Raw genomic sequence first — 25,355 nt, 5'->3', positions numbered from 1 at the left:
TAGGACATGTTGAGCAAATAAACAGCTATGTGGCGCAGCCTGAGACGTGTAACTCTGATAAGGGTGTGCCCAGACGTTCTGCAGAACACATCACAAACACACCAGACCGCTCGCTCATCTCAGTTTTCCATACTTTATTTTGGATGAACTGATCGTCATAGCATGTCGACCCCAGGATCCTTGGGAGGCATCGGCCAGCTTGGGGTGGAGTCACTCTTTCAGACGCCCACCATCGCCCTCGCTTACAAAGCGTTTGCGGCCCCTGCGGTAGATAAGAGTGAAGTTAAGGTGAGGGCCACGATGGTATCGGGAAGATGTAAGATATAATGTGCACTGACCTGGATGGACACTGGTCCCTCAGCTGTTGGGTGATTACTCCATCCTTATAACACAGATCCACTAACTTCTCCATGACATTATGGGCCAGCGGGACATCCAGAGTCAGGTCAGGCAGCTCCGAGTACACACGTTGGAAGCCCTGGAAGACATCAGATGGTAAGGACTATGCATGAAGATGATGTTCTATATCCACATTGGTAAGTGGCCAGGGCATTACCCGGTTCATCTGGTCCAGAGTCACCAGGCCGCTCTCCCATAAAGCTTTTAGCAACTTCACGGCCATCAGGACATGGCCTTCAGCTGAGCCTTCCAACACCTTAACCACAGCCTGGAAACAGAGACAGCAGGGTGAGGAAAGTCCCATCTTACCCTGGGCTTACAGTGTCGTGGGACATATCTACGCAATGACATAGATACCTCGTAGACAAGCTCATGGTGGAAATGAGGCACCTCCAGTTCCTGCAGACATCGCTCTGCTTCGCCCACTTGTCCTGAAACCAAGAACTCCTGTAGGATCAGGTTCATCTGAAAGAAGACAGAACATCCATGAGCTACAGGACCTGGGCCAGAAGACAGCACCCTCCAGAAATTGCTCTTACCTCCTTTGTAAGATGTTTTACAGGTCTCTGTCCGCCACCGACACCCCACACGTTGTCCAGTCTGATAATTTCTCTTTTGATTCTTAGCAACACCGCGGCACGGTCCAGTGCTGCCCTAAGAGGAGAGACGACAAAGGACAACATGAGTTTACAGCAGGAGAGGAGTGCAATGTGAATAGAAGACGGGATGGAAATTGTCAGCATGGAGAGATGATGGACAACATGTGATGATACAAGAGACTACTATGTGCAATGTCAAGAACAACCCATCCATAAAGACTCAATAGCTCCACCTCAGGGAGATAGATGTCAGAATGATGTCTTTTGACTAGGACTGACAGTAGGTCACCAGGTGGAGTATGCCTTCTAGATCATCATCTGATGTGAGGAGAATGTAATGATATTATGGGCCCAAATGTGAGGGTATCTGTGTTAATATGGGCCCACCCCCCCTTCGGCTGGCATGCATTATTCCCAGCATTCACCACCAGCCCTCTCACCGCGCATGCTCACAGTCAACTCGTCCCTTGTAGCGATCCAGGAAATCTAATGGCAAAGCGTGATCTGCAACCGCGCGAGCAATAAACTGGCCCAACATCTGCAAGACAACACAAGGCATCTGACATCAAAAAACAATAGTAAGAAGGTCCTACAAGCCGGGCAGGACAAGGCACTATGTGGAGGCCCGGACATCAAGCAAACATCACCCATCACACGGCTATTACCTGCGGAGCTTCAGGAGTGTCGAGGATAAGGTCAGGGAGGTCTGTCAGCAACGTGTCGAATGCTTTTGCCATGTCCTCTTCAGACAAGACTTTGCACAGGTCACACAGGAGACGTGAGGTCAGTTCGCGGTGACTAGCTTTTCCTTCAAGGGACAGAGATACAGCCAGACGGGGGACCCCAGGCTTCTGACTCCCCAAATTCAACTCCCGCAAAAGAGCCTGAAATCGATCAGAAACAGAACCTCAGCTGTGATGGTCTCCACACCCTGCTGCTACATTACCCCAGGCTGTCTATCCAACCATGTGACAGATACCACAACAGGATCCTTGACTTAAATAATAACCAACTGGAGCTTTTACTGACAACACTTACTAGGACCTCCTCGGTGACTCCATGCTCAAAGTATTCCTGCACGATGGGCTGCACTGTCTTCTGCAGTCCAGTCTCATCCATCTCTGGGATCACCTTCTGGTATACAGTGTCCCCCTGTTGGGAGAGACCAGTGATTAATGGGTACATAGACATAAAGCTTATAAACATGGAGTAATGTTGTGACCCCACATTGTGTGAATAGACACAATGTACAATACTATGCGATTGCTTTCCTCATGAGATATTAACAAGGACTCAATGAAGACCTCTCCACGTCACCTCTTCTGTGCCCCTTCACACATGTCGCTGCCATCTTACTTCTCTACAATATTCAGACACCATGATACGTATTCCTTACAACATCAAGCTATATCTAAAGGTCACATCTTGATCTCCTACACCACCCTTCTCAGCAGGTCTTCCTGACAATGACTATTGATAGTCTGCAAGACACCTCCACATAACCATTACCTGAGCCGCTTCATCATAATTTGGGTCTCGAGCATCAGGTTCCTGATATGTGTACACCTGTCCTGGGGCTCCCCAGACACCTTTACCACCAGCGCCTCCTGCAAGAGAAAACTAAGATGTGGCCTCCTAGCTGAGACAGTCACATTCCAACGTCCTCCATTATTATCTGCCCCCGTCCCACTGCAATCCTGCATCCTGTTTTAAATCTACAATCCACCACTTTGCAAGATCTCCAATCTACCATATCTACTCCACCGCTCATGCTTCCCGAGATCTACTTAATCTACTTCTCATCCCTCCTGAGATCTCTTAAGGCCACGTTCACATGGCAGAATGTCTGTGCGGAATTATGTACGATTCTGTGCGGGCATTGTGCAGCAGCCGAGTCCTATTGATTTCAATGGGATTCTGCTGCTCTGTTCACACGGCAGGATTTCCGTGGCAGTAACATCTGCCACGGAGATCCTGATTCCGGCATCTGCAAAAAAACATTGAACGTGTCCATTGTTTTTGAGGATGCCGCAAGGAAATGTATTGCTGTATGTGTGACAGCGCCAAGCGGACCTAGTGCCGGCATTTTCTGCCAGTGCTCCGCTGTCTGTGGAATGTCTGCACGCAAATTTTCCGTGCAGACATTCCATCTACCACATCTACTAATTCACCACTCATACTTCCTAAGAGCTATACTATCTAATATATATCCTCTACTACCTGAGATCTATAATGTAATACATCCACTACTCCACCGCTCATGCTTCCCGAGAGCTACTGAACCTACTACTCCAACACTCATGCTTCCCGAAAGCTACTGAACCTACTACTCCAACACTCATGCTTCCCGAGAGCTACTGAAACTACTACTCCAACACTCATGCTTCCCGAGAGCTACTGAACCTACTACTCCAACACTCATGCTTCCCGAGAGCTACTGAACCTACTACTCCAACTCTCATGCTTCCCGAGAGCTACTGAACCTACTACTCCAACACTCATGCTTCCCGAGAGCTACTGAACCTACTACTCCAACACTCATGCTTCCCGAGAGCTACTGAACCTACTACTCCAACTCTCATGCTTCCTGAGCTCTATCAGATCTGCTACTCCACTGCTCATCCTTCCCAAGATCTCCTCTCCATCTTCTACTATGCACATCTCAGAACACGTCCTTCACCATCTAACACCTGCACGCTGTCTGTATCCTCCTCTTCCTCCACATCTACCATCCAGGCACTGCCCACCCCTATATTGTTCCAAATTCACCCATCTTTTTTTACCTTTCTTGGGGAGTCCCCGTCCTTTGCCCATTCGTGACTTTCTGTCATGGCCTTTCTCTCGAGGACTGATGGGCTCCGCTGTACAGTCTGTGCTCTCGGACTCCCTGGTGGAATCACGGGATGATGTCCGGTGCACACGACGCTTGGCCTTGGCCTTCACTTTGGCTTCATGTTGAGCCTTTTCCTGTGGGGTCCAGTCACGTGGCAGCTCCTCTTCACTTAGCTCTTCAGCCTCCAAGACCTCAGCCTCTCCAGGTCCCATCACAGCAGAAGACGACACCCTAAAAACTAAATGTTCTAAAAAAACAGAAAAGAGTGTGAGTGCAACACGGTTCAGTGGATTGTGCCCCCAGGGGTCCGTCCACCTACAGAGGTAGGTTTTCCACAGCCCCATCCCCCAGGAGTCCACTCCTGTGTATGAAATGCTAACCTTAATAAATTTACAGCAACAAACCTGCACCATAATCCACAACACTGTTATTTATTAAAGTTTATATGTGGGTGTATAATTGCTGCAGGAAAGTGCTGTAGGAGGCTGCTGTAGGGAAGGGGTTAATGTGTCAGGAGGCCCTGTAGAGAAGGGGTTAATGCTGCATGAGGGTGCTGTAGGGAAGGGGTATTCCAGGAAAAAAACTTTTTTTTTATATATATATATCAGCTGGCTCCATAAAGTTAAACAGATTTGTAAATTACTTCTATTAAAAAATCTTAATTCTTTCAATAATTATCAGCTGCTGAAGTTGAGTTGTTCTTTTCTGTCTGGCAACAGTGCTCTCTGCTGACATCTCTGCTTGTCTCGGGAACTGCACAGAGTAGAAGAGGTTTGCTATGGGGATTTGCTTCTAAACTGGGCGGTTCCCGAGACATGTGTCATCAGAGAGCTCTTTGACAGAAAAAAAAACAACTCAACTCCAGCAGCTCATAAGTACTGAAAGGATTAAAAAAAATATTACAAATCTGTTTCTGGAGCCAGTTGATATATAAAAATTTTTATTTTTGTTCTTGGATAGCCCATTTAATGCTGCATTAGGGTGCTGTAGGGAAGGGGTTAATGCTGCAGGAGGGTGCTGTAGGGAAGGGGTTAATGCTGCAGGAGGGTGCTGTAGGGAAGGGGTTAATGCTGCAGGAGGGTGCTGTAGGGAAGGGGTTAATGCTGCATGAGAGTGCTGTAGGGAAGGGGTTAATGCTGCAGGAGAGTGCTGTAGGGAAGGGGTTAATGCTGCATGAGAGTGCTGTAGGGAAGGGGTTAATGCTGCAGGAGGGTGCTGTAGGGAAGGGGTTAATGCTGCAGGAGGGTGCTGTAGGGAAGGGGTTAATGCTGCAGGAGGGTGCTGTAGGGAAGGGGTTAATGCTGCAGGAGGGTGCTGTAGGGAAGGGGTTAATGCTGCAGGGAAGGGGTTAATGCTGCAGGAGGGTGCTGTAGGGAAGGGGTTAATGCTGCAGGAGGGTGCTGTAGGGAAGGGGTTAATGCTGCAGGAGGGTGCTGTAGGGAAGGGGTTAATGCTGCAGGAGGGTGCTGTAGGGAAGGGGTTAATGCTGCAGGAGGGTGCTGTAGGGAAGGGGTTAATGCTGCAGGAGGGTGCTGTAGGGAAGGGGTTAATGCTGCAGGAGGGTGCTGTAGGGAAGGGGTTAATGCTGCAGGAGGGTGCTGTAGGGAAGGGGTTAATGCTGCAGGAGGGTGCTGTAGGGAAGGGGTTAATGCTGCAGGAGGGTGCTGTAGGGAAGGGGTTAATGCTGCATGAGAGTGCTGTAGGGAAGGGGTTAATGCTGTAGAAATGGGTTAAAGCTGCAGGAGGGTGCTGTAGGGAAGGGGTTAATGCTGTAGGAAGGGGTTAATGCTGCAGGGAAGGGGTTAATGCTGCACGAGGCTGCTGTAGGGAAGGGGTTAATACTACAGCAGGGGGTAGGGGGGGGGCACGGCTCCATGTGTTCCATATGTTTACAACACGTGCTGCACCCTGAGGCCCCGCATCCCCACCCTGCGCCCCATGTCACACGTCACCCACTGCTGCCCCAGATGACGTCACCTGCCGCCCCCCCGGGGTGCTGATCCTCTCACCTTCTGTCCTCCACACAACAACAAGAACCGGAGCCTCCAAATCTCCGCACAACTTCCCTCCTCCAGCCCAGGAAGTGATGTGACAAGTGCGAAGCCTCCGATCCCTGCCAAACCTCAGCCTCCTCCCCTGTCCTGCCTCCTCCAACCTGAACCCTGCCTCCTCCATAACTGCACCCACCCTTCCCTGTCCTACATAGCCCAGCCTCTCCTCAGCCTCCATCCTCCCCAGCCCTGCCTCTCCTCAGCCTCTATCCTCCCCCTCCTCAGCCTCCATCCTCCCCCTCCTCAGCCTCCATCCTCCCTCTCCTCAGCCTCCTCCCCTGTCCTGCCTCCTCCAACCTGAACCCTGCCTCCTCCATAACTGCACCCACCCTACCCTGTCCTACATAGCCCAGCCTCCATCCTCCCCAGCCCTGCCTCTCCTCAGCCTCCATATTCTCTCCTCAGCCTCCATCCTCCACAGTCCTGCCTTCCCTCAGCCTCCATCCTCCCAACCCTGCCTCTCCTCAGCCTCCATCCTTCCCAGCCCAGCCTCTCCTCAGCCTCCATCCTCCATACTCCTCAGCCTCCATACTCCTCAGACTCCATCCTCCCCAGCCCAGCCTCTCCTCAGCCTCCATCCTCCCCAGCCCAGCCTCTCCTCAGCCTCCATCCTCCCCAGCCCTCCCCCTCCTCAGACTCCATCCTCCCCAGCCCAGCCTCTCCTCAGCCTCCATCCTCCCCAGCCCTGCCTCCCCTCAGCCTCCATCCTCCCCAGCCCTACCTCCTCCATAACTGCATCCACCCTACCCTGTCCTACATAGCCCAGCCTCCATCCTCCCCAGCCCTGCCTCTCCTCAGCCTCCATATTCTCTCCTCAGCCTCCATCCTCCACAGTCCTGCCTTCCCTCAGCCTCCATCCTCCCAACCCTGCCTCTCCTCAGCCTCCATCCTTCCCAGCCCTGCCTCTCCTCAGCCTTCATCCTCCCCAGCCCTGCCTCTCCTCAGCCTCCATCCTTCCCAGCCCTGCCTCTCCTCAGCCTCCATCCTCCCCAGTCCTGCCTCCCCTCAGCCTCCATCCTCCCCAGCCCTGCCTCCTCCATAACTGCGTCCACCCTATCCTGTCCTACATAGCCCAGCCTCTCCTCGTCCTCTGCCTCCTCAGCCTCCATCCTCTCTCCTCAGCCTCCATCCTCCCCAGTGCTCTCTTTCCTTAGCCTCCATCCTCCACAGTCCTGCCTTCCCTCAGCCTCCATCCTCCCAACCCTGCCTCTCCTCAGCCTCCATCCTTCCCAGCCCTGCGTCTCCTCAGCCTCTATCCTCCCCAGTCCTGCCTCCCCTCAGCCTCCATCCTCCCCAGCCCTACCTCCTCCATAACTGCATCCACCCTACCCTGTCCTACATAGTCCAGCCTCTATCCTCCCCAGCCTTGCCTCTCTTCAGCCTCCATCCTCCCCCTCCTCAGCCTCCATCCTCCCCAGTCCTGCCTCTCCTCAGCCTCCATCCTCCCCCTCCTCAGCCTCCATCCTCCCCAGCCTTGCCTCTCCTCAGCCTCCATCCTCCCCCTCCTTAGCCTCCATCCTCCCTCTCCTCAGCCTCCATCCTCCCTCTCCTCAGCCTCCATCCTCCCTCTCCTCAGCCTCCATCCTCCCCAGCCCTACCTCTCCTCAGCCTCCATCCTCCCCCTCCTCAGCCTCCATCCTCCCCAGCCCTCCCTCTCCTCAGCCTCCATCCTCCCCAGTCCTGCCTCCCCTCAGCCTCCATCCTCCCCAGCCCTGCCTCCTCCATAACTGCGTCCACCCTATCCTGTCCTACATAGCCCAGCCTCTCCTCAGCCTCCATCCTCCCCAGCCCAGCCTCTCCTCGTCCTCTATCCTCCCTCTCCTCAGCCTCCATACTCCTCAGCCTCCATCCTCCCCAGCCCTGCTTCCCCTCAGCCTCCATCCTCCCCAGCCCTGCCTCCCCTCAGCATCCATCCTCCCCAGCCCTCCCCCTCCTCAGCCTCCATCCTGCCCAGCCCTGCCTCTCCTCAGCCTCCATCCTCCCCAGCCCAGCCTCTCCTCAGCCTCCATCCTCCCCAGTGCTGCGTCTCCTCAGCCTCCATCCTCCCCAGCTCTGCCTCTCCTCAGCCTCCATGCTCCCCAGCCCTGCCTCTCCTCAGCCTCCATCCTCCCCAGCCAGCCTCTCCTCAGCCTCCATCCTCCCCAGCCCTGCCTCTCCTCAGCCTCCATCCTCCCCTACCCTGCCTCTCCTCAGCCTCCATCCTCCCCAGCCCTGCTTCCCCTCAGCCTCCATCCTCCCCAGCCCTGCCTCCCCTCAGCATCCATCCTCCCCAGCCCTCCCCCTCCTCAGCCTCCATCCTGCCCAGCCCTGCCTCTCCTCAGCCTCCATCCTCCCCAGCCCAGCCTCTCCTCAGCCTCCATCCTCCCCAGTGCTGCGTCTCCTCAGCCTCCATCCTCCCCAGCTCTGCCTCTCCTCAGCCTCCATGCTCCCCAGCCCTGCCTCTCCTCAGCCTCCATCCTCCCCAGCTCTGCCTCTCCTCAGCCTCCATGCTCCCCAGCCCTGCCTCTCCTCAGCCTCCATCCTCCCCAGCCAGCCTCTCCTCAGCCTCCATCCTCCCCAGCCCTGCCTCTCCTCAGCCTCCATCCTCCCCTACCCTGCCTCTCCTCAGCCTCCATCCTCCCCAACCCTGCCTCCCCTCAGCCTCCATCCTCCCCAGCCCTGCCTCCTCCATAACTGCATCCACCCTATCCTGTCCTACATAGTCCAGCCTCCATCCTCCCCAGCCCTGCCTCTCCTCAGCCTCCATCCTCTGCCTCCTCAGCCTCCATCCTCTCTCCTCAGCCTCCATCCTCCCCAGTCCTCTCTTTCCTTAGCCTCCATCCTCCACAGCCCTGCCTTCCCTCAGCCTCCATCCTCCCCAGCCCTACCTCCTCCATAACTGCATCCACCCTACCCTGTCCTACATAGTCCAGCCTCTATCCTCCCCAGCCTTGCCTCTCTTCAGCCTCCATCCTCCCCCTCCTCAGCCTCCATCCTCCCCAGTCCTGCCTCTCCTCAGCCTCCATCCTCCCCCTCCTCAGCCTCCATCCTCCCCAGCCTTGCCTCTCCTCAGCCTCCATCCTCCCCCTCCTTAGCCTCCATCCTCCCTCTCCTCAGCCTCCATCCTCCCTCTCCTCAGCCTCCATCCTCCCTCTCCTCAGCCTCCATCCTCCCCAGCCCTACCTCTCCTCAGCCTCCATCCTCCCCCTCCTCAGCCTCCATCCTCCCCAGCCCTCCCTCTCCTCAGCCTCCATCCTCCCCAGTCCTGCCTCCCCTCAGCCTCCATCCTCCCCAGCCCTGCCTCCTCCATAACTGCGTCCACCCTATCCTGTCCTACATAGCCCAGCCTCTCCTCAGCCTCCATCCTCCCCAGCCCAGCCTCTCCTCGTCCTCTATCCTCCCTCTCCTCAGCCTCCATACTCCTCAGCCTCCATCCTCCCCAGCCCTGCTTCCCCTCAGCCTCCATCCTCCCCAGCCCTGCCTCCCCTCAGCATCCATCCTCCCCAGCCCTCCCCCTCCTCAGCCTCCATCCTGCCCAGCCCTGCCTCTCCTCAGCCTCCATCCTCCCCAGCCCAGCCTCTCCTCAGCCTCCATCCTCCCCAGTGCTGCGTCTCCTCAGCCTCCATCCTCCCCAGCTCTGCCTCTCCTCAGCCTCCATGCTCCCCAGCCCTGCCTCTCCTCAGCCTCCATCCTCCCCAGCCAGCCTCTCCTCAGCCTCCATCCTCCCCAGCCCTGCCTCTCCTCAGCCTCCATCCTCCCCAGTCCTGCCTCCCCTCAGCCTCCATCCTCCCCAGCCCTGCCTCCCCTCAGCATCCATCCTCCCCAGCCCTCCCCCTCCTCAGCCTCCATCCTGCCCAGCCCTGCCTCTCCTCAGCCTCCATCCTCCCCAGCCCAGCCTCTCCTCAGCCTCCATCCTCCCCAGTGCTGCGTCTCCTCAGCCTCCATCCTCCCCAGCTCTGCCTCTCCTCAGCCTCCATCCTCCCCAGTGCTGCCTCTCCTCAGCCTCCATCCTCCCCAGCTCTGCCTCTCCTCAGCCTCCATGCTCCCCAGCCCTGCCTCTCCTCAGCCTCCATCCTCCCCAGCCAGCCTCTCCTCAGCCTCCATCCTCCCCAGCCCTGCCTCTCCTCAGCCTCCATCCTCCCCTACCCTGCCTCTCCTCAGCCTCCATCCTCCCCAACCCTGCCTCCCCTCAGCCTCCATCCTCCCCAGCCCTGCCTCCTCCATAACTGCATCCACCCTATCCTGTCCTACATAGTCCAGCCTCCATCCTCCCCAGCCCTGCCTCTCCTCAGCCTCCATCCTCTGCCTCCTCAGCCTCCATCCTCTCTCCTCAGCCTCCATCCTCCCCAGTCCTCTCTTTCCTTAGCCTCCATCCTCCACAGCCCTGCCTTCCCTCAGCCTCCATCCTCCCAACCCTGCCTCTCCTCAGCCTCCATCCTTCCCAGCCCTGCGTCTCCTCAGCCTCCATCCTCCCCAGTCCTGCCTCCCCTCAGCCTCCATCCTCCCCAGCCCTACCTCTCCTCAGCCTCCATCCTCCCCAGCCCTGCCTCTCCTCAGCCTCCATCCTCCCCTACCCTGCCTCTCCTCAGCCTCCATCCTCCCCAACCCTGCCTCCCCTCAGCCTCCATCCTCCCCAGCCCTACCTCCTCCATAACTGCATCCACCCTACCCTGTCCTACATAGTCCAGCCTCTATCCTCCCCAGCCTTGCCTCTCCTCAGCCTCCATCCTCCCCCTCCTCAGCCTCCATCCTCCCCAGTCCTGCCTCTCCTCAGCCTCCATCCTCCCCCTCCTCAGCCTCCATCCTCCCCAGCCTTGCCTCTCCTCAGCCTCCATCCTCCCTCTCCTCAGCCTCCATCCTCCCTCTCCTCAGCCTCCATCCTCCCTCTCCTCAGCCTCCATCCTCCCTCTCATCAGCCTCCATCCTCCCCAGCCCTACCTCTCCTCAGCCTCCATCCTCCCCCTCCTCAGCCTCCATCCTCCCCAGCCCTGCCTCTCCTCAGCCTCCATCCTTCCCAGCCCTGCCTCTCCTCAGCCTCCATCCTTCCCAGCCCTGCCTCTCCTCAGCCTCCATCCTCCCCAGTCCTGCCTCCCCTCAGCCTCCATCCTCCCCAGCCCTACCTCCTCCATAACTGCATCCACCCTACCCTGTCCTACATAGTCCAGCCTCTATCCTCCCCATCCTTGCCTCTCCTCAGCCTCCATCCTCCCCCTCCTCAGCCTCCATCCTCCCCAGTCCTGTCTCTCCTCAGCCTCCATCCTCCCCCCTCCTCAGCCTCCATCCTCCCCAGCCTTGCCTCTCCTCAGCCTCCATCCTCCCTCTCCTCAGCCTCCATCCTCCCTCTCCTCAGCCTCCATCCTCCCTCTCCTCAGCCTCCATCCTCCCCAGCCCTACCTCTCCTTAGCCTCCATCCTCCCCCTCCTCAGCCTCCATCCTCCCCAGCCCTCCCTCTCCTCAGCCTCCATCCTCCCCAGTCCAGCCTCCCCTCAGCCTCCATCCTCCCCAGCCCTGCCTCTCCTCAGCCTCCATCCTCCCCTACCCTGCCTCTCCTCAGCCTCCATCCTCCCCAGCCTGCCTCTCCTCAGCCTCCATCCTCCCCAGCCCAGCCTCTGCTCAGCCTGCATCCTCCCCAGCCCAGCCTCTCCTCAGCCTCCATCTTCCCCAGTCCTGCGTCTCCTCAGCCTCGATCCTCCCCAGCCCAGCCTCTCCTCAGCCTCCATGCTCCCCAGCCCTGCATCTCCTCAGCCTCCATATTGCTGCCTCTCCTCAGCCTCCATCCTCCCCAGTCCTGCCTCTTCTCAGCCTTTATCTTCCCCAACACTGCCTCCCCTCAGTCTCCATAGTCCGACACTTTGACCCCTAAAGATGATGGGAAATATTCAGGACCTGACCACTAGAGGGCGCAGTGATCCCTACAGATGAGGAAATATTCAGGACCTGACCACTAGAGGGCGCAGTAATCCCTACAGATGAGGAAATATTCAGGACCTGACCACTAGGGGCACAATGATCCCTACAGATGAGGAAATATTCAGGACCTGACCACTAGAGGGCGCAGTGATCCCTACAGGTGAGGAAATATTCAGGACCTGACCACTAGAGGGCGCAGTGATCCCTACAGATGAGGAAATATTCAGGACCTGACTACTAGAGGGTGCAGTTATCCATTCAGATGAGGAAATATTCAGGACCTGACCACTAGGGGCACAATGATCCCTACAGATGAGGAAATATTCAGGACCTGACCACTAGAGGGCGCAGTGATCCCTACAGATGAGGAAATATTCAGGACCTGACCACTAGGGACACAATGATTCCTACAGATGAGGAAATATTAAGAACTTGACCACTAGAGGGCGCAGTAATCCCTACAGATGAGGAAATATTCAGGACCTGACCACTAGAGGGCGCAGTGATCCCTACAGATGAGGAAATATTCAGGACCTGACCACTAGAGGGCGCAGTGATCCCTACAGATGAGGAAATATTCAGGACCTGACCACTAGAGGGCGCAGTGATCCCTATAGATGAGAAAATATTCAGGACCTGACCACTAGAGGGCACACTGATCCCTACAGATGAGAAAATATTCAGGACCTGACCACTAGAGGGCGCAGTGATCCCTACAGATGAGGAAATATTCAGGACCTGACCACTAGAGGGCGCAGTGATCCCTACAGATGAGGAAATATTCAGGACCTGACCACTAGAGGGCACACTGATCCCTAGAGATGAGGAAATATTCAGGACCTGACCACTAGAGGGCGCAGTGATCCCTACAGGTGAGGAAATATTCAGGACCTGACCACTAGAGGACGCAGTGATCCCTACAGATGAGGAAATATTCAGGACCTGACCACTAGAGGGCGCAGTGATCCCTACAGATGAGGAAATATTCAGGACCTGACCACTAGAGGGCGCAGTTATCCCTACAGATGAGGAAATATTCAGGACCTGACCACTAGGGGCACAATGATCCCTACAGATGAGGAAATATTAAGAACCTGACCTCTAGAGGGCGCAGTAATCCCTACAGATGAGGAAATATTCAGGACCTGACCACTAGAGGGCACACTGATCCCTACAGATGAGGAAATATTCAGGACCTGACCACTAGAGGGCGCAGTGATCCCTACAGATGAGGAAATATTCAGGACCTGACCACTAGAGGGCGCAGTGATCCCTACAGATGAAGAAATATTCAGGACCTGACTACTAGAGGGCGCAGTTATCCATTCAGATGAGGAAATATTCAGGACCTGACCACTAGAGGCACAATGATCCCTACAGATGAGGAAATATTCAGGACCTAACCACTAGAGGGCACACTGATCCCTACAGATGAGGAAATATTCAGGACCTGACCACTAGAGGGCGCAGTGATCCCTACAGATGAGGAAATATTCAGGACCTGACCACTAGAGGGCGCAGTGATCCCTACAGATGAGGAAATATTCAGGACCTGACCACTAGAGGGCGCAGTAATCCCTACAGATGAGGAAATATTCAGGACCTGACCACTAGGGGCACAATGATCCCTACAGATGAGGAAATATTCAGGACCTGACCACTAGAGGGCGCAGTGATCCCTAGAGATAAGGAAATATTCAGGACCTGACCACTAGAGGGCGCAGTGATCCCTACAGATGAGGAAATATTCAGGACCTAACCACTAGAGGACGCAGTGATCCCTACAGATGAGGAAATATTCAGGACCTGACCACTAGAGGGCACAGTGATCCCTACAGATGAGGAAATATTCAGGACCTGACCACTAGAGGGCGCAGTTATCCCTACAGATGAGGAAATATTCAGGACCTGACCACTAGGGGCACAATGATCCCTACAGATGAGGAAATATTAAGAACCTGACCACTAGAGGGCGCAGTAATCCCTACAGATGAGGAAATATTCAGGACCTGACCACTAGAGGGCGCAGTGATCCCTACAGATGAGGAAATATTCAGGACCTGACCACTAGAGGGCGCAGTGATCCCTACAGGTGAGGAAATATTCAGGACCTGACCACTAGAGGACGCAGTGATCCCTACAGATGAGGAAATATTCAGGACCTGACCACTAGAGGGCGCAGTGATCCCTACAGATGAAGAAATATTCAGGACCTGACTACTAGAGGGCGCAGTGATCCCTACAGATGAGGAAATATTCAGGACCTGACCACTAGAGGGCGCAGTGATCCCTACAGATGAGGAAATATTCAGGACCTAACCACTAGAGGGCACACTGATCCCTACAGATGAGGAAATATTCAGGACCTGACCACTAGAGGCACAATGATCCCTACAGATGAGGAAATATTCAGGACCTAACCACTAGAGGGCACACTGATCCCTACAGATGAGGAAATATTCAGGACCTGACCACTAGAGGGCGCAGTGATCCCTACAGATGAGGAAATATTCAGGACCTGACCACTAGAGGGCACAGTGATCCCTACAGATGAGGAAATATTCAGGACCTGACCACTAGAGGGCGCAGTAATCCCTACAGATGAGGAAATATTCAGGACCTGACCACTAGGGGCACAATGATCCCTACAGATGAGGAAATATTCAGGACCTGACCACTAGAGGGCACACTGATCCCTACAGATGGGGAAATATTCAGGACCTGACCACTAGAGGGCGCAGTTATCCATTCAGATGAGGAAATATTCAGGACCTGACCACTAGAGGGCACACTGATCCCTACAGATGAGGAAATATTCAGGACCTGACCACTAGAGGGCGCAGTGATCCCTACAGATGAGGAAATATTCAGGACCTGACCACTAGAGGGCGCAGTGATCCCTACAGATGAGGAAATATTCAGGACCTGACCACTAGAGGGCGCAGTAATCCCTACAGATGAGGAAATATTCAGGACCTGACCACTAGGGGCACAATGATCCCTACAGATGAGGAAATATTCAGGACCTGACCACTAGAGGGCACACTGATCCCTACAGATGAGGAAATATTCAGGACCTGACCACTAGAGGGTGCAGTGATCCCTACAGATGAGGAAATATTCAGGACCTGACCACTAGAGGGCGCAGTGATCCCTACAGATGAGGAAATATTCAGGACCTGACCACTAGAGGGCGCAGTGATATGCACATTTTCTGAGACAGCGATCTCCCAGTACAGTCCAGATCGACACTAAGCGATTTTGATTGATCACTTGGCTTCTTATAGACCACGCCCACTCGAGCCTCTACCCTCCCTACATGCCCCCTCTCTGTTGTACATCACTGATAAACTACACGTCCCGGCATGCTCCTCTCTGCCTCACGCTCCAGCACGCACAGGTTCCGACACATGGTGAACTACACTTCCCGGCGTGCTGTGCGACTGCTTCCTGTCCGCTGTGTTGTGGTTGCAGAGACTGGAGACCGGAGTTATGTACAGGTAACAGATAATAGATACACTCATCAGTATATACCCCTGTATATTGTATACCCCCTGTATATTATATAGTGTTATATACCCCCTGTATATTATTTAGTGTTATATACCCCCTGTATATTATATAGTGTTATATACCCCCTGTATATTATATAGTGTTATATACCCCCTGTATATTATATAGTGTTATATACCCCCTGTATATTATATAGTGTTATATACCACCTGTGTATTATATAGTGTTATATACCACCTGTATATTATATGGTGTTATATACCCCCTGTATATTATATGGTGTTATATACCCCCTGTATAGTATATGGTGTTATATACCCCCTGTATAGTATATGGTGTTATATACCCCCTGTATAGTATATGGTGTTATATACCCCCTGTATAGTATGTGGTGTTATATACCCCCTGTATAGTATGTGGTGTTATATACCCCCTGTATAGTATGTGGTGTTATATACCCCCTGTATAGTATGTGGTGTTATATACCCCCTGTATAGTATGTGGTGTTATATACCCCCTGTATAGTATATGGTGTTATATACCCCCTGTATAGTATATGGTGTTATATACCCCCTGTATAGTATATGGTGTTATATACCCCCTGTATAGTATATGGTGTTATATACCCCCTGTATAGTATATGGTGTTATATACCACCTGTATAGTATATGGTGTTATATACCACCTGTATATTATATAGTGTTATATACCCCCTGTATATTATATAGTGTTATATACCACCTGTATATTATATAGTGTTATATACCCCCTGTATATTATATAGTGTTATATACCCCCTGTATATTATATAGTGTTATATACCCCCTGTATATTGTATACCCCCTGTTTATTATATAGTGTTATATACCCCCTGTATATTATATAGTGTTATATACCACCTGTATATTATATAGTGTTATATACCCCCTGTATATTATATAGTGTTATATACCCCCTGTATATTATATAGTGTTATATACCCCCTGTATATTATATGGTGTTATATACCCCCTGTATAGTATATGGTGTTATATACCCCCTGTATAGTATATGGTGTTATATACCCCCTGTATAGTATATGGTGTTATATACCCCCTGTATAGTATATGGTGTTATATACCCCCTGTATAGTATATGGTGTTATATACCCCCTGTATAGTATATGGTGTTATATACCCCCTGTATAGTATGTGGTGTTATATACCCCCTGTATAGTATGTGGTGTTATATACCCCCTGTATAGTATGTGGTGTTATATACCCCCTGTATATTATATGGTGTTATATACCCCCTGTATATTATATGGTGTTATATACCCCCGGTATAGTATATGGTGTTATATACCCCCTGTATAGTATATGGTGTTATATACCCCCTGTATAGTATATGGTGTTATATACCCCCTGTATAGTATATGGTGTTATATACCCCCTGTATATTATATACCCCCTGTACATTATATAGTGTTGTACACCCCCTGTATGTTATATAGTGTTATATACCCCCTGTATATTATATAGTGTTATATACCCCCCTGTATATTATATACCCCCCTGTATATTATATAGTGTTATTTACAGTGGGGATCAAAAGTTTGGGCTCCCCAGGAAAAAAAATAAAAGTAAAAAAATAACAAAACAAAAAATGGCGTCTGCAAAAGTTTGGGCACCCTACAGAATTTATAGCATGCACTGCCCCCTTTGCAAAGCTGAGACCTGCCAGTGTCATGGATTGTTCTCAATCATCATCTGGGAAGACCACGTGATATCAATCTCAAAGGTTTTAAATGCCCAGACTCATCTGACCTTGCCCCAACAATCAGCACCATGGGTTCTTCTAAGCAGTTGTCTAGAAATCTGAAACTGAAAATAGTTGACGCTCACAAAGCTGGAGAAGGCTAAAAGAAGATGGCAAACGTTTTCAGATGTCAATATCCTCTGTTCGGAATGTAATTAAAATCAGTCCCCGGATCATGTTCGCTCCGGGTCTGATTACCGGTGACCACGGGACAGGCGGCATGTGACGTCACGCCCCCTCCCATTGCCTTGCATTGAGGGGCGGAGGCTTGATATCTGTCACTCGGGGGCGGAGGCGTGACATCACACGCCGCCTGCCCCGTGGTCGCCGGTAATCAGACCCGGAGCGAACATGCTCCGGGGACTGATTTTAACTGGGGTGCTGCGTGCAAGATCACGGGGGTCCCCAGCGGCGGGACCCCTGCGATCAGGCATCTTATCCCCTATCCTTTGTATAGGGGATAAGATGTCTAAGCGCCGTAGTACCGTTTTAAAGCAAGATCTGGAAGACCAAGAAAAATAAGACAGAAGAGCTTGCAGGATTGTGAGAAAAACAATTCAAAACCCACGTTTGACTACACAATCCCTCCAGAAAGATCTGGCAGACACTGGAGTTGTGGTACACTATTCCACTATAAAGAGATACTTGTACAAATATGGTCTTCATGGAAGAGTCATCAGAAGAAAACCTCTTCTACGTCCTCACCACAAAAATCAGCGTTTGAACTTTGCAAATGAACATATAGACAAGCCTGATGCATTTTGGAAACAAGTTCTGTGGACCGTTGAGATTAAAATTGAACTTTTTGGCCGGAATGAGCAAAGGTACGTTTGGAGAAGAAGGGGAACAGAATTTAATGAAAAGAACCTCTGTCCAATTGTTAAGCATGGGGGTGGATCAATCATGCTTTGGGGTTGTATTGCAGCCAGTGGCACAGGGAACATCTCACGAGTAGAAGGAAAAATGGATTAAATAAAATTTCAGTAAATTTTGGATGCTAACTTGATGCCATCTGTGAAAAAGCTGACGTTAAAGAGAGGATGGCTTCTACAAATGGATAATGATCCTAAACACACCTCGAAATCCACGGGGGATTACATCAAGAGGGGTAAACTGAAGGTTTTGCCATGGCCATCACAATCTCCTGACCTCAACATAATTGAAAATCTATGGATAGACCTTAAAAGAGCAGTGCGTGACAGACAGCCCAGAAATCTCAAAGAACTGGAAGACTTTTGTAAGGAAGAATGGGCAAAGATACCTCAAACAAGAATTGAAAGACTCTTAGCTGGCTACAAAAAGCGTTTACAAGCTGTGATACTTGCCAAAGGGGGCCAAGATATTAACTCTGCAGGGTGCCCAAACTTTTGCAGACGCCATTTTTTTGTTTTCTGTTATTTTGAAAGTGTAAATGATGGAAATAAAATGTAACTTTTGTTGACATATTATAAGAATGTCTAATCTGTAATTTGATGCCTTTTGGAGATTTTTCCATCTTTCCTTGGCTTCTTTATGCACATTAATACACATTTTTACCTGGGTGCCCAAACTTTTGATCCCCACTGTAGTGTTTTTTGGACTCTTTCATTATTATCTGTAGTGTTATCTGGACCCCTGGATTACTCTTTGTAGTTGTATCTGGACCCCTGGATTAGTATTTGTAGTGTTACTCCTGTAGTGTGTTTGTGGGCTGTAGCATTATATGCATTGGATTCGGTATGCTTATCTAGACTTCTGGTTATTATGTACAGCCTTCCCATATTGTTATTATTCAGAGCACAAGCTCCTCCCACTCGTCATGTGACTCTTGCACTGTGTAGTGAATACTTTTCTCCGTTTCAGATGATGAAGATGAGGAGGATGAGTGAGCTCAGTGCAGCGGAGGAGCTGGATCTTCTCTGTACCCCGACCAAATGAGCAGACGCCAGCCCCCCTGGTCTGATCACAGACATGGCTTCCCACAAGGTGAATGCCCCTCCCCCCCCCCCCATACTCAGAAATGTTTAGTGGCAAAAGCGCCCCGTTGGCTCTTCACTTCCTAATACCCTAGGGAGGTACTATGTACCTGATGCTCTTCCGGGTGCTCTACTAATTTTGGGTGATGGTCTGGGCTTCTCTCTGGGATTCTTTGCTTTCTTGGGGGATTTCTCTGTAGTCTTTTTGGTGGAGAGTTTATTCTGCTCACTTACTCGGGTGGAGAGTTTACTCTGTTTTCTCGGGGACTCTTCCTCTGTTCTTCTTAAGAAGGAGGGGGGTGTACTCTACTCTTGGGGGGCCCTCAGCTCTCTCGGTGGACCTCTGTTCTCTCGAGGGTCCTCATGCTGTTCTCTATTAGGGGATGTTCTTTACTCAGGTGGTCCTCTGGTATCTCGGGGGTTGGTGGTAGAGGGTTTATCCTGTTCTCCTTGGGAAGTTCTCTATGGGGGGGGGGGGGGGGTTCTTATTTTCTCCGGTACCTGTTGTTTTAGTAAATGTTTTCTGTTTTTGTCCTTAGGCTCTGCCTCCTCACCCCGATCTCCAGTCCTACTCCAGAGTGCACAGTTTCGTAATAATGTCATCAGTGAAGGGGAGGAGCTGACACAAAGCAATCCAGGGAGACACAATGCAAGACTGCAGTCCCTCTGCCGGCAGCGGCAGCTCCTCCTCCTGGTGCGGGAGTTTGTTGTCCATCAGATGCGACTACTGGAGTATTATAAGACTGTGGAGCAGACGCCGCTGTCCAGAATGGAGGCTGCTTGTCTCAGGCTGCAGGAGCTGTGTCATGGTGGTGCGATGCTGCAGAGAAGGGTCCGGGCCAATCAGCTGCTGCGTCCGCTCTCTCCGGCTGTACATCAGGTCCTTGGGGACCTGCACAGAACACTACAGCTTATGTCAGTGAAGGCAGCCATTGTGACTGAGGAGCTCGTTCTGAGCGCAGTGCGTAGAATGGCGCGTCTCCCTTCAGAGGTTTCTGGGAGTCTGTGCCGTGCTCTGACCGTCTACAACAAAGTCATAGCAGACATATTGCCATGGGCCGCACAAGGGACAGACATGCAGCCGATTTCCATCACTAGATCCCTGGAGATCATGGCGGAGGAGCGAGGGCGGCTGCTGGCAGAAAGCTTCTCCCAGGCTGGCCTTCGAAGCAAGCTGGAGCATGTATTAAACGGAGAGGTGGAGTCACAGAAGGAGGTGGGTGGGGCTCTCTCCTCATGTCTGAAGACCCTCATGTGGGAAGATCGATGTCAGGCAGCCCCTCTGCTGAAGAATCTGGCTGGCCTGGATCATATGATGGGGAGTGGCATGGAGACGGACAGCGCAGCGGAACCGGTTCTGTACGAGCAGTACTGTAGCCGCCTATGGCCGGTTCTCTGTGCCCACCTCTTTCACGCCATGTACCCAGGTAGATGGGGAGCTCGAACAATGCCAGCTCTGACACCATGTGTTGTCGGAGTGAGAACTGCTGCTGCCATCCAATTACTACGCAGCGCACTGACATCTGGTAGGTCATACATGTGTCTATATGTCTGGGGCCCATTATAGCAGGTGTGTGACGTACGGGGAGGTGATTTTAACGCTCTCTATGATGTTATATAGACGCTGTTCCAGAGCTATGCCAGGAGTGGGGCCACAGACTTTGCCATCACCTATTGTGCACCACCGCCTTTATCACCTGGGACAGAGGTAAGGGGGTTTTCCATGTCATTGGGGGCTGTCACATAATCGGAGGTACCAGGAGCAGTGGTCTGACTCTTCGTCCTCCGCAGGAATGTGTCAGGCATTGAGCTCGGCTCTTACAGATAAGTGTGTGACCTTGCTGCAGGATGATGGAGCCCGCAAGACGCACAGCAGAACTGCTGCTGCCCTTGTTGCAGTGTGTCAGGAAGTCTCGGTACTGCTGCATGCCATGAGCTCCGGTAGGATGCCACCACCATCGCCAGGGTTGTGTGTGTGTGCTGGTGCAGAAGTCACCTCGAGCTGCTGATCTCATCCATCACATGTTTCTTTCAGGACGCAACATCTCCAGTCATCAGGGTGTCCTCAGCCGCTGTGTGATGACACTGCAGCTCTGTGACCTGTGGGTGAGGAGCCGCTGTCAGATCTACACGAGCTCAGGATCTCTCGGTCACCTGCTGCTGGTTAGTCATGGAGATCTGCCGGTAAGGGAGCCTAAGGATTGGGGGGAGGCGTTTGTTTACCTACTGGTCCTGTAATGCTAATCTCTATCTCAGGTCATAAAAGAACAGATGCAGATTGTGACTTCTGCCACGCACAACGTGGAATGGCCTCCTGTGAGTCAGGGACTGCATGAGCGTCTGCAGAATGTGTCCGAAAGCCTAGAGGTAAGTAATGTGTATGGTCCTTCTCGTACCTGCGTGATACACATTGGAGCTGCCTGTCTTGTACCTCTCCCGTACACATCAGAGATGGCCATCCCGTATCTCTGCTATACACATTGAAGCTGTAGCACAATGCCCTCATTGTGATGTTACTTCCACCTACAGGGTGTGGCCCTGTCTCTGCCCCACCTCTTGGGCTCCATGTGCGCTCATCAAGCTCAGGATATCTTCCAGCACGTGATGCCAGGTGGACGTCACTGGAGAGGGAAGGTAGCAAGTGGTGAGTGTCATGGAGGTGAGTGATAACTTATTCCAGTCAGTCAGCAATTTGATGGGTGTAACCGCTAAGCTTGTATGTAAATGAGCAGAAGGGGACAACAGTATGCTGGATATAGCCCCTAAACTTGTATGTTAGTGAGGCAAAGGGGATTAGCACAGATATTTCTAATGTTTTTTCCCACCTGTAGGTCCTGACTTAGTTCCCAGTGAGTATGCCCAAGCTGCTGTTAATGCGGTGCTCATGCCTATCCTGGAAGGAGTACGTTACCTTTCTCCGGATGAACAGATATCTGCAGTGTCCATCACCATTGGCGTGTTCATGGAAGCTTGGATGGAACATATTCTACGTGAGAGACTAAAATTCAGGTGTGTAATGAGATGTGTTCCAGGAAGGGGTGGTTGTGTTCGGCATCCTTCGTCTTGTCCCAGTGAGGGGGTCGTTGTGTCTGGTGTCCTTCGTCTCTTGTCCTGGCGTGGTTTTTTTTTTTCCAGTGTCCTCTGGCACATGTTCGGTTGAGTTGTTGTGTCCAGTGTCCTCAGCCTCTTGTCCTGGTGTTCAGTGTCTTCTATCTCATATTCTGAGGAGTGGTTGTAGTGTCTTCTCTCTTATTTTTATCTGGTGTTCTGTTTGTTCTGAGGAAGAGTCCTTGTGTTCTGTTTTTTTTTTTTGTGTGCCAGAGATGGGTGGTTGGGTTTAGTGTAGCTGTGTCTGGTGTCCTCTCTCTTGCCCCATAGGAGGAGTCATGTCTGGTGTCCTCCTTCTCTTGTCCTGGGGAAGGGTTGTTCTGAGGTTGTTGTGTCTTGATCCAGGGAGGGATTGTTGTGTTCAGTGTCCTATGTCCTGAGGAGGGCCACACGCTTCCAACTCTTTTAGGTAATGCAGGGGTTAAAAACACTGCTTAAAAGTCCAAGTCATAGCCCCCCTCGACATGTTTCACCACACACAGTGGCTTTGTCCAGAGGTAGTGGGCTAATGGCTAAGAAAATTGCTTTCCTTTAGGTTATATAACCTTCCATGGTGACGTTCTGGTTGGTGTACTCCCTGCACAAACAATTACCGAAGACTCTTCAGTGACAAACAATCCTCTGTCTATTCCTCATTGATGGATAGCACTAGAAATGAGCGAAGTTACAGTGATTAGATTCGTCACGAACTTTACGGCTCGGCGGTTGCTGACTTTAGCCTGCATAAATTAGTTCAGCTTTCAGGTGCGCCGTTGGGCTGGAGACTCTCTCCTAGGACTGTATCCACCTTTTCCAGCCCACCGGAGCACCTAAAAGCTGAACTAATTTATGCAGGCTAAAGTAAGCAACCGCCGAGCCGTAAGTTTATATCGAATCACTGTAACTTCGCTCGTCTCTAGATAGAATATGTGGTTTGCCACCAATCTGGAGGCTGTATCTTTAAGCCACCCTGATTGGATTAAAAGGATTGACGTAGATGCGCTCTCAGCGTTCCGCAAATTCTTAGGTTCAGATCGCAATGGTAATTACCTTTGTGCTCAACCAAACTGCTGTCTGGCGCACACAAAATACTACGTCTCCCTTTGGTGAGGATCTAACGCCTGCCCAAGATCTTAAAACTCCATTTATCAAGCATTATCATTGGCGCCTGCACATGATTAGATGCTTTGTCCATCTGCACCGACTGATGGAATACCTTCTGTCCTTGGGACTATTATAATATGTTAATAAACAACACTGGAATGTGATGGGTAAGTATACATAATGTGAGAATAAAAGACAGACAAAATCATTTGTATTTGCGCCATTCTTTACTCAATCTGTCAAGCTAAAGGAGGGGGACTAATTCATGAGCCATTCCCCAGAGAGGATGAATTAAATCCTGTTACAATATAGACATCATTCTTTGTATTCTGACTCCTATCAATCTCAGCACTAATATTGTTATGTATGTTAGGATTTTATCACTGTTCACCTGGGCATGGACCTGCAAAAGGAACACCTTCCACTAGGGAGTGATCTAACCATCAGGGACCTAAGCCAAGTCACTCTCACTGGTTCTGCATAATGACCTTTTACCAAATGTTCCCTTAGGTTCTTCCCTCTATGATAAGTTACGGATGGATGTTGGGTGGCCACTTCGTTCCACTCTAGGTCTGCCAACCGAAATATCTGCATCACCTGTCTACTATTCTGGTCATAGGTCGCTATGTATTGAATCATTTTTTTTGTTCAGATTTCTCAGGTCAGGTTCCCCTCTGAGTCGCCCTAACATAAGCCCTGTGTTATACCTATTTAGGGTACCCAATGGCGCTAAAGTAAATCACGTTCCTTCGAGGTAGATAGAGCCTCCTGATTGGCGATAAACCACATATTCTATTGGCTATGGTGCTATCCATCAATGAGGAATAGAGAGGATTGGGTGTCCCTGAAGAGTCTTCGAGGATTAGTTGTAGGGAGCACACTCACCAGAACATCACCATGGAAGGTCAGCGTTTTTAGAGCCATTAAGCCGCTACTTCTGGACAGAGCCACTGTGTGGCGAAATGTGTGGAGGAGGGCTACTATTTAGACTTTTAAGCAGGAATATATTGTAGATGTTCCTGAATCACCTAAACAAGTTGAAAGTGTGTAGCCAGGTGGCAGGGACGCATTTCTCCTTAGGACCATACACTCCCTTGCTTAGCAGCTGTCTCTCAGTTTGCAGGGTGCGCTCCAGCTCAGGTGTGACTTTGAGGTTGTCCGTAACCTGTTGAAGTCTCCGGAGTTGGGGATGTCTCCAGAGGTGATCCAGGCAGCAATGTCTCTCCCAGTCTTCCAGCAGGCAGATAATGCTATTGTGTGCCTCCTACAGCAGCCATCTCGTAAGGCTTACCTGCAGTCTCGTGGCTGCTCCATTTTCTGCTGTGAGTAGACGCTGCTCTGTCTCTGTGTCTCGTGCGGTTTCTTTTCTGTTTTACTTTACTGTCTTGTCTGGGTTAGGTCCTCCGCTATGTCGCACCACTGTGGAGAGCTTATCGGACAGCCTGCAGAGCCTGGACAGCCTGGGCCGCAGAGTGTGGAGCCAGAACTATTCTGCCAATCGGCCACAGCACAGCCACGACTCCTACCTCCCCCAAAACCAGCGACAGTGGCTGTCCCTGCGTCTGCACAAGAGTTGGACCGGACTGGGCTAAGGGAGGCGACACTCATCTATTATAACTTATTATTTTATACTCAGAGCTTTATTTTATTAAATATTTCTGATATCCATTGTTGTCTTCACATCATCTATCCTTACATTCGCACAATGGTGGGTAATCGCCGACGAGGAGGTGGAAGGGGGTGTGACGGGTCACCAGATATCCTACATAAGGCCGTGCTGTAAATGAAGACGTGATCAGTCTAGTAAGAGAGCAGAAACAAGTGACTGAGGTGGTAGAAAAGCAGCATAGAAGACGAGCGGCGCCCCAGACTGTACACAGCCCCATCAGTAATGAGAAGACATAAAAAAAGAGATTGGTCTGGTCCAGAGTACAAAATATGGTAGTCATCAGAAGATGGGTCCACTGTGGTCATAAAGGGATAGACATGGTCAGTAACAATACTCAGGCTGTTGTGTTTATGCCATGGTCAATTTGTACTAAGGGGACCAAAGTGTGCCAAGAAAATGTCCCCTACACCACCAGGCTGAACCGCTGATACAAGGCAGGTTGGATCCATGCTTTTATGT

The 25,355-nt window shown here is 51.5% G+C and overlaps 2 protein-coding genes across 4 annotated transcripts; one reads left to right on the top strand and one right to left on the bottom strand.

Annotated features, from left to right (window-relative positions):
• Positions 1-119: 119 nt before the first annotated feature.
• LOC130291874 (programmed cell death protein 4-like) lies at positions 120-6,090 on the bottom strand. Its single transcript, XM_056541322.1, has 11 exons — positions 5,841-6,090; positions 3,782-4,078; positions 2,508-2,605; positions 2,037-2,150; positions 1,664-1,882; positions 1,439-1,536; positions 939-1,053; positions 757-864; positions 557-667; positions 339-478; positions 120-262 (listed from the first exon to the last, which is right to left on the bottom strand). Exons 1-11 carry the CDS (start codon positions 6,058-6,060, stop codon positions 211-213), a joined length of 1,572 nt encoding a protein of 523 aa, XP_056397297.1. The 5' UTR covers positions 6,061-6,090; the 3' UTR covers positions 120-210.
• A 9,027-nt stretch (positions 6,091-15,117) lies between these two features.
• CCDC142 (coiled-coil domain containing 142) lies at positions 15,118-24,889 on the top strand. 3 transcript variants are annotated; one of them, XM_056541117.1, is made up of 11 exons: positions 15,118-15,271; positions 18,924-19,046; positions 19,576-20,562; positions 20,658-20,744; positions 20,828-20,977; positions 21,072-21,220; positions 21,293-21,403; positions 21,566-21,680; positions 21,868-22,045; positions 24,344-24,549; positions 24,626-24,889. In XM_056541117.1, the coding sequence occupies exons 2-11, from the start codon at positions 18,995-18,997 to the stop codon at positions 24,817-24,819; spliced, it is 2,229 nt and encodes a 742-aa protein (XP_056397092.1). In that variant the 5' UTR covers positions 15,118-15,271; positions 18,924-18,994; the 3' UTR covers positions 24,820-24,889. The 3 variants fall into 3 exon arrangements, with proteins under 3 accessions (XP_056397092.1, XP_056397008.1, XP_056397180.1); XM_056541033.1 differs by having other exon boundaries at positions 21,566-21,695; XM_056541205.1 differs by lacking the exon at positions 24,626-24,889 and having other exon boundaries at positions 21,566-21,695; positions 24,351-24,541.
• Positions 24,890-25,355: the final 466 nt, after the last annotated feature.

Source organism: Hyla sarda, chromosome 1 (genome assembly GCF_029499605.1).
Source record: "Hyla sarda isolate aHylSar1 chromosome 1, aHylSar1.hap1, whole genome shotgun sequence".
NCBI classification, from domain to species: Eukaryota; Metazoa; Chordata; class Amphibia; order Anura; family Hylidae; genus Hyla; species Hyla sarda.
Note: the sequence above shows the minus strand (reverse complement) of the source record. Positions and strands in the feature narration are given on the sequence as shown.